We start from the raw sequence: 15,994 nt of genomic DNA on the forward strand, positions 1-15,994 counted from the left end.
CGGCCACATTTCTTTTTTTAAATCTGATCTGAGGCTTGAATTCAGTAAACCTATACTGCAGAGTAGCACTTCTTTCTGATTTAAAGCATGCGTATAGACGCTAAAGTGTTTGTGTTTTAGTTTTGGCCTACAGTCACAGTTTTTCACACTTTGTGAATGACACCAAAAAATGGTCATATTTCATCAGCACAGACAGGAACAGTGAAGGTAGGAGAGAGTGAGGGCTTAATGCAACTTTTGTTTCACATTTCCATCCATATCTCAGTCACTGAAACCAAATCGAAAGACAGGTATTTTATCTCAAAGACAGGAAAGAAATGTAACACTTTAACACAAGTGGAGTAGTATGTCACATTTTTGGGGTACGCAATCTGGATTAGAGCTTCAACGATTAGTCGATGATCTCCAACTATTTTGATAATCGAGAAAGTAAATGCTGTTTTCAGCCTCTCAAATATGGACATTTCCTGCTTTTCTCTGTTTTATTTCATGTTAAAGAGAATATCCTATACGCTCAAACTGGGAAGGACATTTTCCACTGTTTTCTGACATTTTATAGACTAAGCAATTAATCAATTAATCTACAAAATACACAATTGATCAAGTTTAGAGTCTGTTCCTGACAGGCCAGGGTTCAAAGTATACCTTGTTACAACCGCCCCCTTTCTTCCCTATCAGACGAGTGTGTAACAGTCATGTTCCCTTGAAGTAAACCCTGCCGCTTTGTTGTCACAGAGAATAATTACAGTTTAATTGCATGATGTAGTGTATGAAGCCATGATGTGCAAGCATAGCAGACCCAGGCCCGGCACACACTTTTGAAAATCAAACCAGGTTTGTGAAAAGTTATGGAAGAGTGATTGCGCGCGAGAGAGCATTTGTATCCAAGGCGAAGGCTTTAGATGTTATGTGAAAACCATTCTGTGTCATGTGTTCACATGGAATACATATTACTTACATATGTAGGATGAAAAAGTACATCAAGGTCTGTCCTGAGGGACCACCAAACAACCTCTAACCTGCAGCCAGGGAATAAGTTAATGTAACTGTAGATTTTCTTAAGTACATGCCAGGGAATTTTTCCATGTGTACATGTCTGCTTATAGAAGTGCACGGTGATTCTACATGGATGAAGATACATGACATGTGTATGATTTAGATTAATGATTGTGAATAAATGCTTAGTTAAAAACATTTTGGAAGATGCATTAGATTTGTTTGTGGATCTAACCCACAAATAAGCTCCTCTCTACATGATAGACTGCAATTTATATATTTTTTAAATATATTTTAATCTTATTTAATTATATACATTCAACTTATTGATGGATTCTGTGCTTGTGGATTGTGGAAATAGGTGCAGGCAAAGTGTTTTAATAAGTATTCAGTTTCAAATTGGCTCCAGCTCGGACGCTCCGCCTGCTCTCGCCGAGGATATTGACTTTCCCGCAAGTTAAAGTATTTAAATGTAGAGGGACACAGATGCTGTATGTGGACTGGAGGCGACCACAAGAAACACACGTGTGGGAGGAAGGTTGACGGTGGAGTTTTTACTATCTGTGCATCTCTAAAAGGGACAGCTGTAGCATAATTTGCTGTAACTGCACAGCAGACCATTAAAGCCGCGTTGGTACTCGTGGGATTCATTCAACATTTTTTTATTTTATTGAATCTCTTATTTTCAGGAAATTGACAGCGCGCATCTGACCGCTGATGCGTAAAGATCCGTGCGTAAAACTAACAATAATCGCCACTGCTCTGCCATAGAATGTCAGAGAGGATTTATTTCGACTTGATACCTCAATCAAGAGCTTCATTACTGAGAGAGTGATTGACACGGAGAGGATTTGATGGAGGTGGCTCGGTGACAGCTACACTTTCTCCGGACTTTCAGTTTGGATTGGCACCGCAGCGCCTTTAAATCTTCTGGACTTTTCTAATGTTTCAGTAGTGAGGAGAGGGGATCCTGTATCCTGCATGGAACCCTGACAGATTTTGGATCTCTTAATTGTCACGACTATCACCTTCTATGTGTCACAAGAGGGGGATAAAAACGGAGCTGAAATCCCCATCAGCAGGAACTTTATTTCCGAGAGCTTCCAGCACCGAATCAGTGGAGTATTCATGAAGCAATATTTGAACTATTACAAGATGAGGCTGAGAACATCGAGGTTAGGTTATCTGTAAGTAAAGAGGTGTCAATATAATATAATTGTAACTCATTACATTTGAGCAACAAGTTAGATCTTCTAATTCTTTCTTTCCCTCCTCAGGTTACTTCAGTTCACGGCGCTTTGCTTTTACGCACAGGTAACTCACATTTTCACTTCAATAAAAAAACATGAATGTTGCGTAAAGTTCTATAATTAAGTAGGTAAAAGTTAACAGGTATGCAGGCGCCGTGCTTTAGCGGCGTATAGTTCAGCGACTCTACATCTGCAATAGGCTGCAATAACAATGAAAACATTTTATTATGAGTGCTATGGCAATTGGCAACAATTCAAACATCTTGAAAAGAGGTAAGCTCCGGCCTTAAAGTAATTGTTAAAACATATGTGGATGGAGAACGGCTGAAATGAGAAAAAAATAAGTCATGGAAGGGTGAAAGATCATCGCTGGTAAAAACAACCCATCAGAGGAAAATGTCATCAAAAAAAAGATAAGCCTTCTGTACGTGTACAAATACATGAAAGAAAAAGCCGGATGTATTATTTTAAATGTGATGAATGACTTAATGAACTGTGGGCCGGGGCCTCGGCTATTTGACTGGCAAGCTTTAGTCTCCTCACTCACAGTTGCAAAGTAAAAAACATTAAAAAGTCATTTTATATTTCGTGACATGTGTTTTCTATTGTCCGACAGAACACTGTGCAGTCCCCTCCTAATTTCAAGCACCATGTCACCGAGCAGAGCCGGCTGTCGGACCGGATGAGCCGCAGGTTGACAAGAACCTACCAGCTGTACAGCCGCACCAGCGGGAAGCACGTCCAGGTCCTGGCCAACAAGAGGGTCAACGCCAACGGAGACGACGGAGCGGTGCACGGTAAGAAAAACACACAGAGAAATGTATATTAGAAAATATTTTAAAAGCTTATAACACCACTTATAATTAGAAGAAAAAACAACTATGTGTGTATTCAACTACTATACGTATTCGTAAGCAGGACGTGGACAGTTGAAGTGAATTGACGAGATAAATATATAAAATATCGCGAGAACATTATTAATTAGCTTTTGAACATTATGCTAATAGCCTAGCAAAATTCTTACCTCAGGTGGTGGATAATTACATATTTAAACATATCTAAATTATAAATAGCTGAACAAATGTCTGCATGTGTTTATCTAATCAGGGAGAACATTTTTATTGTCTTTGAAATGATGAGAAACTTCACTTGAAGCCCCGGCGTGCTGCAGCGAGATACATCAAAACCGTTGACAGCTAAACGCCATCTTTTCTTACATTTCGATACTTTTAAACCTCAGGAAAACAATAAAATAGGAAACTTGTTCACATTAAAAACACGGGAATAGTTTAAATCCAATGGTGCGCGGGGCGGTGTTGAAACGTAGTATAAATTATGTCGTTTTTGGCAGCCTGTAGGAAAATGTTTGAGCCAGGAGAAACAGCAGTAGCAATTGTAAACATCGTTAGTGGCATCAGTGTTGCCATCTTTTATGGCCTTATGAAAATGATTTATTTCTTTAGTGTGTTGGGTTGTCTAAAAAGTTCTCGGCACCTGTCATGATAGACTTCAGGGAGAGACTCTTTGCTTCAAGCAGGGAAAACCTTAAAGGGAGCAGAAATCCTGTCACCAAAGGATTTTGGTGTGTCTAGCCATCTTTCCACCACAGCCACCACCACGATCCATCCCCTCCTCAATGCCTGCTGCCTGCTTTTTGGAGGCTCATTTTATGAGGAATTTTCATTGCTTTACAACTCAATGTATGACTCAATTTATAAGGAGCGGTGAAGTCAGCATCTTCACTTTATACCTTTTCCTCTCCTGTGTGCTCTTTTGTCTTTTAAATGTCTCTGCCCACACATACACACACACACACACACACACACCCACACACCCACCACACACACACACACACACACACACACACCGAGGGAGAGAGTCACTCATGCACACATTGGCTACACATCCTAAGTGGGTGTCACTCTTGTAAGCGGCCCAAATCTGACCGCTGCTCTGTGCTTGTGGCTGTGTCCCTGGCCGCAGTATTCTCACTCTCCTTTCTCCCCAGTCTGAGCTGCATCACAGCACAGCATTTACCGACATTCAACAACAATCGCGCCGAGCAAAATAACTATCATTTGGTGCTATTTTGGAAGGCTTGCATGCTTTGTTGAAGGTGGCTACTGGACCATAAAAGGGTTAAGAGGGAATTTATATGTCATCTTCATGATTCTGGTTCACTGCTCCTAAAAAACCATTTAATGATGACGTGATTTAATTCCAGTTCATTACAGTCTCCACCATACACAAACTACATTTGTCTCACACACTATAACATCATAATCTGCATGCCTGCACCATGTCAGAACTGTGTCATCTCATTAGTTGTGATCGGTTTTGTCTGCGCAGCTAAACTGGAGGTGGAGACGGACTCTTTTGGAAGCCGTGTTCGCATTAAAGGAGTGAAGACTGGATACTACATATGTATGAACAAGAGGGGGAAGCTGATCGGCAAGGTAATCTGGAATTCATAGTTTTGTGGCTGCATATGACTACAGCAACATCTTGAAGTTTGTTTTGTTTCTTGGAAAATGTTATTCCAGATTTGCCGCTTATGGCAACACATTGTTGAGGTGCATTCGAATGCCAGAACAAATTTGATTTTGAGTTTGTCTGAGCAGCCCTCTCAAGGTTTCAAAGGGTATTTGATTGTCTGGAAATAAAGACGATGTTTCCACTTCCTGGATATTGTCCAACATACCTCAATTTCTCTCCCCCGTCTTTTTCTTTCCCAGAGGAAAGGACGAGGCAAAGACTGCATCTTCACCGAGATTGTTCTGGAAAACAACTACACGGCACTGCAGAACGCCAAGTACGAGGGCTGGTACATGGCTTTCACACGCAAGGGCCGTCCGAGGAAGGCCTCCAGGACCAAGCAGCACCAGAGGGAGGCCCACTTCATGAAGCGTCTACCCAGGGGGCACTTGCTGAGTGAGAGGAGGCCGTTTGATGTCCTTCCTCTCCGTGTCCCAGCACACCCTTTGAGCAAGCGGACTAAACATTCCCATCACCAGCGCTCAGGGGGCCGCTGAGGACTGAAACCACTGAGGGAGAACTGTGGACAAACCCGCACAGAAGAACCACTACATGGGGAAACAAGTGCTCCCAGAGAAATGTACTTTTCCAGTCAAGTGCCCATACACTTTTTGCCTCATTTTGTGGACTTTGTGTAATTCTTTGTACTGGATTGTATGTAACCATTGACTATCTAATCTGTTAGTTATTTCCAATTCAGACAGACTTTAGGACAGATTTTTACTTATTAAATCGGGGGGCAGTTAAGGTACCGAAGAGCTCAACAATATTGTCACGAATGAAAACCTCTGGTTAGACGTTAGCCAGCTCAGCAACAAAGAATGTTTAAAAGAGAAATGAGTACAATGAAGCTAGACACGGCAGCTATCTGTGGATTTACTTGTGGTTACAGCATCTGAGTCTCAGTCGACATGCTATCCTGCCTTTAGGAGGCCATTCTGGAGAATCTTTAACCTGTTTTTTTTTTTTCTACATATATGAATATATTTTTACTGTAAAAATGTAAATGACGTCAAATGATGGAAATATTTATTGTAGAGTGTATATTAAAACCACTAAAGAATCAGTTCACAAGCTGCTCCGCTTTTCTCTCGTTTGCTTGTTTTGGGATGGAAGGCTCGAGCATACATTGTTGGTTGCCCCCCGAAAAACTGTTGTTTTTTCTTCTTCAAGCTGGAGACCCAGATAACTGAGGGGCAATATCTGTGACAGGCTACTGAATTCAATGTGCTCAGCAAGTGAGACTTGGGCCTGAATGGGCCGAGCTATGCATTAAAAGCGATGAGGTCAGCCCACCATTTTGGCCCAAACAAAGGTTACCACCATGTAGTTGCATTTCTCACGATCGCACACCGTAACCCTCTGATCAAATGGGCCCTTTGTGAAACCTCATATAAAAGGGCATGTTATACAATAGTGGGTTCGAATAATAACACGAGGAGGGGTCAGTTATCAAAAAGAAGCCAGTCACACAGGGAGGGGCTGCAGGGGGGAGGGGGGTTTGCGGAGAGGGAGTTGAAGGGTTGCAGCAAAAGCATCGGGGCCTGTGTGGCAGAATGTGGCATCGGCTGAAAGAGGGGGAATGGCTGGGAAGAGGCATTCGGGAGTGAAAGGGAGGCAGAAAAGAAACCCTCTTCCCAGAAGCAGTTGAGCATGACCATCAGAGGCCAAACGACAGGGGAGGAAGAAGACCCTGAACAGAGGGACTCGGCTGCTCTCACAGTGCATGAGCTGGATGTCCAATTTGTTAGTTGGTGTTTGTTGCTGCAGGAATTTGTTTTGACAGCAGTTCGAGCTCTAAAGATTAAAACCATTGAACTAAATAACAAAAATTAAGAGCTGAATGAATGCTTGGTATTTAGAGCATCTGTTCAACAGCTTCTTGTAAGATATATTTAAGTATTATTAACACAGCACCTCTTTACACACAAAGGGAAACCTAATCAAGTATGTGTGAATGCAGTTTTGTCAAATGTTATAAACATTTTTCTTTTTTTTTTTAAGTTCCTCACAAGAATTTGCAAAACAACAGGACAGGCTGGGTTCAAAATGTTTTCTTGTATTCTTGTTCTTTCCATCTGGAAGAAGACAAAGCACAATGGTGAGAGGGACCTGTGGTTTTGTCTCTGCTTTTTGCACTTGCTCTCTGGGTTTGGACAAGTGGTGAAAAAAAACAATGCAAGGAATCACAAGGTTGAAACAAGCTATATTTAAATGCCTTTGTCTCTTCTACACAGCACTGTTCTTTTTTTATCCACTGTCTAAGTATTTCTGACTGGACAGTGTTTGCTTTTTTATTTTTATTTAACTTGGTGAAAAAGTAGACAAATATCCCATCTTGACGCATTGATCTGTACAATTCTTCTTCTTCTTCTGTACATGTCATGTATACTTAGAATTAAAAATAAATAAAAAAGCGTGTAATACCGTGTTTATATTTGTCCCTGTTAATAATATCAAATGTGTTTGGAACAAAAGACCTGCAACATTTCTAACTTGTGTGTATGTAGTTTGAGCCGGAGACCACAGAGTCAGAATGACCCTCTGTTGTAAAGGGAAACAGTAACACTAGCTCGCTCGCTGACCACAGTTTCAGTAATGGCTTTCAGGGTGGCCCACTACATGCAAGGAACATGAGGGTATTCAGTTAACACAAATGGGATGTGCTCGTAACAGTGACCCCGGAACGAACAGGGATGAGGCATTGTGTGTTTTGAGTGTTTTACAAGGACATCAATGAAAGGAGGATGGTAGGTTATGTGACCCTCATCAAAATTGCTCCCTAGTAGGTTTGGTAACAAGAAGCGAAAATAAACACTGTTGATTTTCTTTTTTATGTGAATAATTAAATGAGGTTTCTGTGAAAGAAATCATTGGTGAGAGTGCTCATAGTTCAGCTATAAAGTTCCTCAACTTCAAAACACACATGTCTGTATCAAATATAAATGGCAGGATAAATTTAAACTCTAATAAATGAACCCAAATTAGTAAACACAATTAGAAGCTTTGAACCGTTGACGAGGCACTGTGCAAAGGTCTTCTCACTGATGGGCTCCGCAAAAGGAAAAATAAACGAGGGCTCGCATGTGACTGGAAAATGACGCAGTGAGGTTCTGCTTTAAATGCAACTTAGAGTGATCCCCTTGCTCCCACAGTCCAAATTCACTGATTCACTGAGTTTTGCAGTCGACATCCCCTTCGCCGGTCCCCTTCAGTTTCTTCAGCTCCTTCAGTAGCTCCTGTTCAAGGGTTAAGATCTCCTTGGGTTTCTTGTACTGGACAAGAGAGAAGAAAAAATAAAATCACTTCAACATTCTCTCTGTGTCCCTCTTGCAAATCCTTCACTGTAATCAAAAGAGCGTGCAAAAATATAAAGCAAATATCACAAAAAATTATAATAAATAAATATTGGTGTGTGACAGTACAGACGAAAACAGGGAGAACTAAATTTCAGGAAATTAATAAAAACACCTAATCCTCTGGATTTGCATAAAATGCTTTAATAAACAAAGTACAACTTTTGTTCTGTATATTTTTGCTACCATTCTGATTGCTGAGATTATACTGTTGGGGCCCTGCATTCAACATTTAATGTTAGAACACTAAGAATCAACCTTTAATGCTTACATCTTTACATTTAAAGCATTTGGTAACATAACATTCATGCGTTTAGATTAATTTATTATTCATTGTTGTGTAGAACTTACGCTGACAATTAAAGTGTTGTTGGCGTGAGTGAAGCTGAGGGAGGAGTTGTCCAATGGCAGCTCATTGCGATCTAAATCAGTAATACTGAACTTCTTATAATACCTGGGAAGACATGGAGAGGCTGTCATAGGTTTATCACACCACTGTATAGACGAATGTATTGTATACAGTGCCATCTATAGGGAGGACAGGAGAATTACATGCAACAAGTGTACCAACACACAAATGAAAAGATCATATGGAAAGGGAAGCCCCGTGTTCGCATGCAAGCTTACTTTTTGTTTGACGTTTTTACGATGATGCATCTCTCAGACGGCTGCGCAGAAACACTGAAGACATCTTTGGGGTAGGGAAGGTTGCGGATTCTCCACTGAAAGCTGGTCTTTGTGTCTTTACGCATGAGCAGAGGCTGTGGAACCAGAAACAATCAAATGATTCAGACATGACATCTACTAGCGTTTACTCTAAAATGATTTGCTTTCAAAGTGAATTAAAACAAACAAAAACACCCATTAGAAAATGAAGTTAATTCTAAAGTCACAGAAGAAAGAAAACTCACATTGGAGCAGTTCTCCTTGATCACCTCTGAATCCGAAGAAGTGACAGGGCTCACAGGTGGCTCCCCGACCTCCACCTGCCATTGGCCCTGAGCTCCAAGTGTGCTTTTAAGACACCACTTTCGTACTGAAAAGTACCAAACGTTTTATAAGATACATAAACGTATGCCATTAAAATGTGAAATTGTGAAACTCAAGACCTATTGCTTACCAATGAGGTCATCTGTTTTCAAGTCATACTCTTCTGACATTTCTTTTCCATCTGTAAAGAGGTAGTGGATCTTCCTTTTTCCTGGGGGGGGGGGGGGGGGGAGAGATTGTTCATACAAACTAGAAAACCAAATACAGAATACTAATGTGTTTTCACAAACAAGTCAACTAGTGTCAGTACTACATGTGATCAGTCTTAGGATAGTAAGCAGTATATTAGGTGTGTCTTTCATTGTGCAAACTACACTATTAAATATTTTTTAGTCAAATGTAAATCGTTTGAATTGGTGTAAACAAAAACCAGGATGGCTGGATAAATGGGGCTGTTTCAGGGATTTATATAAAGTGATTCGTAGATTAAAGAGCTATCACAATTAGCTAGATGCTAAAAGTAGGAGTGCCTAACTGGTCTGTGCAGCGAGTCACATTGTACCCTTTTTATTGACACACAACTTTTTCAGAAATTATGCTATAGGCTACTGGCGACGGGCTGTTATTTAATTATTAAAACTTCTTTTAAAGTATGTATTTGACCGTCTTTGTTATGTTAAACAACATGCGTAATATTCTACAGGGCCAGTTGTGCCACCTGGTTGTTGCCTAGTGACATGAATGTTAGCTGGAAAGCTAGCTAACAGTCTAAGTTCATATAAATGACTAACGCCAGGCAATACCACACTAATGCTAACAAAAGCATATCTGAAATTGGACTAGCTTGTTTTTCTTCTTACTTTGTAAGTAACTCACCATCGTGTATCAAGGCTGTTTTCTTTGATGATTTTAGGATATCAGTCCAACTTTGCACAGCCATGTTTCTAAAGATGTTCTCGTGCACAGGGGCACTTCCGGACTCAACCCGTAACCACAGCAACTGAGGTCAATAAACAAACTAAACTAAACTAAAATATTTATAGAATTAATCAAACTGTATAATCGTAAAAGTTATTAAAAACAAGCATTGTTTTGTATGGAGATTTGGGTGTGTGGTTTAGATACAATAAAACCAAAAAATAAATAATTAACCCGGAAGTGAAACATTTGATTTGGATGTTGTTCTTTACGTATGGTGCCATCTGAACAGGGGTAAGAGCCAAACTATTAAAGTTTAAAGCGTTTTCTGCCTCGAATGTGCAATTATATTGAGATATGTTGGAGTGAATTAAAACTTTATTTAAACATTGAGTGAAAATGAAAGTTGAAACAGTCTAAATACCGACTGTTTATTGTTTCTTATCCGTTAGCACAAGCTAAAGAAAGTTAGCTAACACTATTTTATCGTTATAAAACATATCGTTATCTTTTTTGATCGTTATCAAAGATAGATTTCTCAAGATTAACTTCCGTGTCAGCTAATATGCACTGAGTACAAGCCGAAACAGCTGTTGCTATTCCTGTGTCTTTTGCTTTGCTAATGTAACTACTAATACTGATATTATAAATTACACACTAATGTTGTAAATGCAGCAATTGTATCCAGTAAGTGTAACAGAAAAAAGTATAAACAGTAACTGGTTTATACAAGCTTACTGTTCATTACTGTTACTGTACATTGCAGTGGTGGGATGGCCTCAAGTTTTTGGGTTTTTACTACTTATTCTACTAATTACTTTGCAGATTATTACTGTTCTCTCAACATGAAGGTTCATGTTATCAATTATAATGTTTTGTTTGTATAGATTAAACTACACAATAGTTTTTAAGGTTGTTCAAATTTGCTCCACCATGACAGATATAACATTACAATGCTTCTTGCAAACTAATGCATGTATTATATCATTCAATAATATAACATTGACAGTCTGCATGAATGTACTCTTTTACTTTTGATACTAAAGTACATTTAGATAATATTTGCATTACTTTATTAACATTTTGAATGCAAGACATTTTAATGTAGTGTTTTTACGGTGTCATACTGTCAAATTGTAACTTTTAAAAACTACAAAAGAGTTAAAAGTTTAAAAACAAACAAATAGCAGATGAAAATATTTTTTTGCAAAGGTTTGATACTTAAATTCTGTCATTCTTTCAGTGTGAACTCATTACACACTCAAACATGGTTAGAAGTATTGCACAATTAGTATTACACAGCTTATGTTACAGATTTGTGGGATGGTTTTACTCCACAAAGTTATATATAACTCAATAATTCTGCTCTCAATGACGCAGGCCCCCCCCCCCCCGACCCCCTTCAAGAGGCAAGATGGATCCTCGTCACGGGATTATGAAAGCCTTTCCAAAAGTTAAAAGGACCAGAGTGTTGCAAGGAAAGAATGCCCCCCCAGTAAAGAAGAAACCTGAAGAATGTGATGTCACAGGTTGTTAGTGTGTGTCTGTGTGTGTGTGTGTGTGTGTGTGTGTGTGTGTGTGTGTGAGTGTGTGTGAGAGAGAGAGAGAGAGAGAGAGAGAGAGAGAGAGAGGGAGAGGGAGAGGGAGAGGGAGAGAGAGGGAGAGGGAGGGGGGGAGGCTGTAAAAACAAGTACCGGTACATAAAGATGTGCATGAGGGACAGATTAAGAAGAAAGAAAAAGACAGAAAATGCAACATATTTCCCCCTTTTTAACATGTCCCTCTCTTCTGTCCCAGGAAACTCTTTTAATGGTGTCACAGTGTACATCCTGCCTGCTGGAATAGGAAGTGCCAGATGCCAGATCTTTCAAAGGCAAATTCAGCAGAATGGAGGACAGACGGAGAGTTCACTGTGTCCCAGCGTCACCCATGTTGTTGTGGATGACAACATGGACCGTGACCGGGCCCTGCGCTTACTGAAACTGGATTGTATGCCCTCTGGAGTCCAACTAGTGAAATGCAATTGGTTGAGCTTGTGCATCAGTGAAAAACAACTGCTGGATGTTGACAGCTACAGCCTTCTGTTACCCAAGAGGTAATGACCTTATTAGTACTTTTTTATAATGCTAACCTGTATCTTTATCTCATGATGTTTCCAGTTTATCACATTCATAGACTTATTCAGAGAAACAAGCCATGGTGAATGCATATCTACTTTTAACTTGTACGTCACATAAATCAAAAATACAGATGTTTCCTCTCAACTCATTTTTGTTTTTCAGGTGAACTGTCCCTTTAAAATTTAAGCATTTACAAAATTGCATTGATATGGAGACAGCAGATTTATTTTAGAGGTCAGTCTTATAACTATATATAACTATATATAATGTTCTCCCCCTTAGGGAATCTGAAACACAGTGTGACAACGTTAAAGAAGAGCTTCACAATGTCAAGCCTGCTGCAGAAGCTGCTGTAGAGCCAAGCAAGCAAGAGACCACATACACGGTAGGTTTCCTGGTCGTGTGAACAGGTTTGACAGGTTTTGCAGTCCTTCAGTCAGTAATGATTTGGTACAATAGGGCAGTGGTTTCCAGATGGTGTGCCACGGAAATCAAACAATTAGGCCTATTGCATTTAACTGTACACAAGGTTATGAATGATTTGTAATTTACTTCAGTGTTTCCCCCAGGTTACTGCTCTGGGGGGTGCTGCCTGGGCTGGATCAGGTCCGTGTGTGGCGCAGATTTTTTAAGTTCTCTCCTTACCTTTCCTTCTGTCTCTGACTGTAAGTGTGTGCGCTCGCGCGCGTGTGTGTATGTGGGTTCGGAAGCGGAGCTCCGCCCTTCCAGGAAGCAGAGGAGAGAATGTAAATACGCAAAGCAACTGAAACGTGCACATAAATGAGATAAATGACATAAACGTTTAGTTTATTTAATAAAAGAGCACCTGTTCAATGTGAAAAGTGAGTTGTGAATAGGGAAACACTGGACTTTATCGGTACTTTGTCCTACACACTTATTTCACAATATAGAAACAATAGGTCTTATATGCTTTGGCCTAAATATAAATAAAACAATCATTAAAAAAAAGAAATCTGTCAAAGCGAACCCGTTTTAGCCATTTGCGCATGGTGGGAAATATTAGAGTGTGACACATCAAAGGCTCTCTGCTAGTGTGAAGGAGAATAGCTTCTTACAAGGACTAGGCTAAATAAATGTTCACAGAGTGATAACAGTGATACTCTGTGTTATAGAGGGGATTCTGCCCGGATATGAACACAGGTGTGCCTTGAGATTTTGGCTTGGTCTTTGGTGTGCCTTGGCCACAGAACGTTTGGGAACCCCTGCAATAGGGGACAAAAGTATGTTTGTGTTATAGTTTAACATTCCATTTTACTCTCAGACGGTCCCAGACACTCAAGAGGAAGTGCAAGGAGAAGAAGACGGCGTCTCTCAGAGTGACCTGGAAGCTCTCCTCCGTGGCCAGCACCCCAAAGAGGAGACTCCTGGCCCCAGCCTCAACCCCGGTCCAGAGTCTGCCGCTCGAGAGGTGACCTTGGGGAAGTGGGTCTGTGCCCAGTCCTCTCAGTCCAAAAGTAATAACTTCAACAAGCACATCACTGACAAACTAGAAGTGCTGGCCAAGGCCTACACACACCAGGGGGACAAGTGGAGGGCGCTGGGCTACTCCAAGGCTGTCAACGCACTGAAGAGTTACCACAAGCCTATTACATCATATCAGGTAACCTAATGCAGATGCCTTTGTTAGAAATGTCAGGCATGTGTATAGTTGTTGGATATACTGTAGCAAGTACACAGAATACTTTAAGTGCACAATACAGGGATTATTTTATTTTGCGCATATTGCCTTTTGAATCCGAACATTTCTTCATTTGTTTTAGGAGGCTTGTCAGATCCCGGGAATTGGAAAACGCATGGCGGACAAAATTGATGAGATCATGGAGAGCGGTCACCTGCGGAAGCTAGACCACCTCGGGGAGGCTGTGCCGGTACTGGAGCTTTTTACCAACATCTGGGGGGCAGGGACTAAAACTGCACAGCTGTGGTACCAACAAGTAAGGCACACACACACACACACACACACACACACACACACACTCACACACACACAAAACTCTTTTTAGGGCGTTTTCCCAAGTCCAACATATAGTCCGTGTTTTATTTAAACTCTGGTGGTTCAGTTGTGAACGCAGTAATCGCACTCTGGTGCGGACCAAAACAACCCGTCTCAGACCGTTTCCAAGCAGACCTTACTGCCCTACTGTGGTTCGATTGCACTGAGAACATACTCAAAAATAGTGACGTTTATAAAGTCATAGTGTTTTCTCCGTGTTTCCATTGCAAAATGTATGACCAATAAGAAAGTATTCTGGGGGTACATTTCGTACACGCCACTCATTTTTATGTGTTACGCTTAAATTTGTGTCACTGTGAAACCGAAACCATACTAAATATATATATATATATATATATATATATATATATTCCTTTAAGTATCACATGGACTAATGACTTGTGAAAGCCCTTCAAACCAATTTAAGAGGTCATGATATAAAATGTTTGTTTATACATGTATTATAAAACATATATATGGTTATATCATTAACTTATTTTGTAAACTGACAAATATTGACATAAGTATCATCCTCAACAATAGTATCTGTTGGGCTATGGGTTAATTAGGAGCCTTTTCAGTGGAGGCTTTGATTCTTCTGTGTAAAACTATGCCTATAAAAAGATTACAATAAAAGTGTGCGATCATCAGAATCCTAAATGAATAGTAGTTTGGCTGTGGGCTCTAAGATGTAATTCTAATTACATTGATAACTAAGGCAAGAAGGGCACAGAAGGGAAATGTCTAATACACTCTATAACATACTGTGTTCTTTGTTTTTAGGGATTTCGCACGCTGGAGGACATCCGCACAAAAGCCCACCTCAGCAACACTCAGAAAATAGGACTCAAGCACTACGACGACCTACTTGACCGAATGCCCAGAGAAGAAGCAGCAGACATAGAGAAAGTGGTAATGCATCTTCATCCATCGCAACATGTATCATTCTGTGATGACGACTGACATATGTTTGCATCTTTCACCACTTTTAATGTTTATTCAAGCACATAGAGGTGAGACATCTCTGAAACAGCTTCTCCCTCTAACCCTCAGTGATTTAGAAACCTTGAAGTAGGAAATGTTTGTGTCAGCTTTCCTTAACTACTTGATAATGTGAAACCCAGATTGTTCTCACAAAGTGAAGTATCCCGAAGGGGAAAACTACCTCTTGAAAACTTAAAGAAGTAGCTGCATCTTACGTTAGCCAGATACCTGTTCACTCCAGAGCGTTGAGTACAACACTAGTTGTTTTCATATTGTATTACTCGGATTTTCTTTTTCCTTCGAAGCAGCCAGATAGAAAGTGCACATTAGATAAATGGCGAAAGCATGTGTACTCCCTCAGGCTTGTCAAAAATAGCATGTGATGCTTTAGTAAGCCTGCCTCCCAGTATTTGGAGAGCTTACTTGTTTGTTAGTGGCAGAGTAAAAACAAGAGAACATAAAAAGTAAACAATACTTTTCTATTATTGAAAAGCCAAATATTTAGAAACGCTCCACCACTCTAGGATAGATGATAGCCTTTATTTTGTGTCTTTTTTTTGGGGTGTATGTGCAGGTGAGGGATGCTGCCCAGGCTATAGACCCAGGCCTGGTGTCGATGGCATGTGGCTCCTACCGTCGCGGAAAGGCCACGTGTGGAGATGTTGACATACTTATATCCCATCCTGATGGCAAGTCTCACAAGGGCGTGTTCAGCAAAGTGTTACAGAGCCTCTGGGACAGTGGTAAGCTCCATCCTATTTAGGTGTTAAGGACTGTCCGATGTCTTATTTAAATGTGTGTTTTCCTTAAGAACAACCTAAAAAAAACTTT

The 15,994-nt window shown here is 40.3% G+C and overlaps 3 protein-coding genes across 3 annotated transcripts in view; 2 read left to right on the top strand and 1 right to left on the bottom strand.

Moving 5' to 3' along the window:
* The first annotated feature begins 1,545 nt into the window (after positions 1–1,545).
* On the top strand, positions 1,546–5,988 carry fgf8b (fibroblast growth factor 8b). Its single transcript, XM_029441130.1, has 5 exons — positions 1,546–2,183; positions 2,274–2,310; positions 2,863–3,043; positions 4,596–4,702; positions 4,982–5,988. The coding sequence occupies exons 1-5, from the start codon at positions 2,125–2,127 to the stop codon at positions 5,276–5,278; spliced, it is 681 nt and encodes a 226-aa protein (XP_029296990.1). The 5' UTR covers positions 1,546–2,124; the 3' UTR covers positions 5,279–5,988.
* Positions 5,989–6,618: 630 nt separating this feature from the next.
* On the bottom strand, positions 6,619–10,157 carry dpcd (deleted in primary ciliary dyskinesia homolog (mouse)). Its single transcript, XM_029441141.1, has 6 exons — positions 10,004–10,157; positions 9,258–9,338; positions 9,049–9,173; positions 8,765–8,898; positions 8,489–8,591; positions 6,619–8,056 (listed from the first exon to the last, which is right to left on the bottom strand). The coding sequence occupies exons 1-6, from the start codon at positions 10,065–10,067 to the stop codon at positions 7,952–7,954; spliced, it is 612 nt and encodes a 203-aa protein (XP_029297001.1). The 5' UTR covers positions 10,068–10,157; the 3' UTR covers positions 6,619–7,951.
* Positions 10,158–11,430: 1,273 nt separating this feature from the next.
* The window catches only part of poll (polymerase (DNA directed), lambda), a 5,297-nt gene continuing 733 nt past the window's right edge, over positions 11,431–15,994 (top strand). The window contains exons 1-7 of the mRNA XM_029435063.1: positions 11,431–11,574; positions 11,843–12,140; positions 12,448–12,550; positions 13,448–13,786; positions 13,947–14,120; positions 14,963–15,091; positions 15,738–15,906. Of these exons, the coding sequence (XP_029290923.1) occupies positions 11,460–11,574; positions 11,843–12,140; positions 12,448–12,550; positions 13,448–13,786; positions 13,947–14,120; positions 14,963–15,091; positions 15,738–15,906 (1,327 nt within the window). The 5' untranslated portion in view covers positions 11,431–11,459. The remainder of the gene's footprint in view (positions 11,575–11,842; positions 12,141–12,447; positions 12,551–13,447; positions 13,787–13,946; positions 14,121–14,962; positions 15,092–15,737; positions 15,907–15,994) is intronic.

The sequence above is a fragment of the Cottoperca gobio genome, chromosome 1 (genome assembly GCF_900634415.1).
Source record: "Cottoperca gobio chromosome 1, fCotGob3.1, whole genome shotgun sequence".
NCBI lineage: Eukaryota > Metazoa > Chordata > Actinopteri > Perciformes > Bovichtidae > Cottoperca > Cottoperca gobio.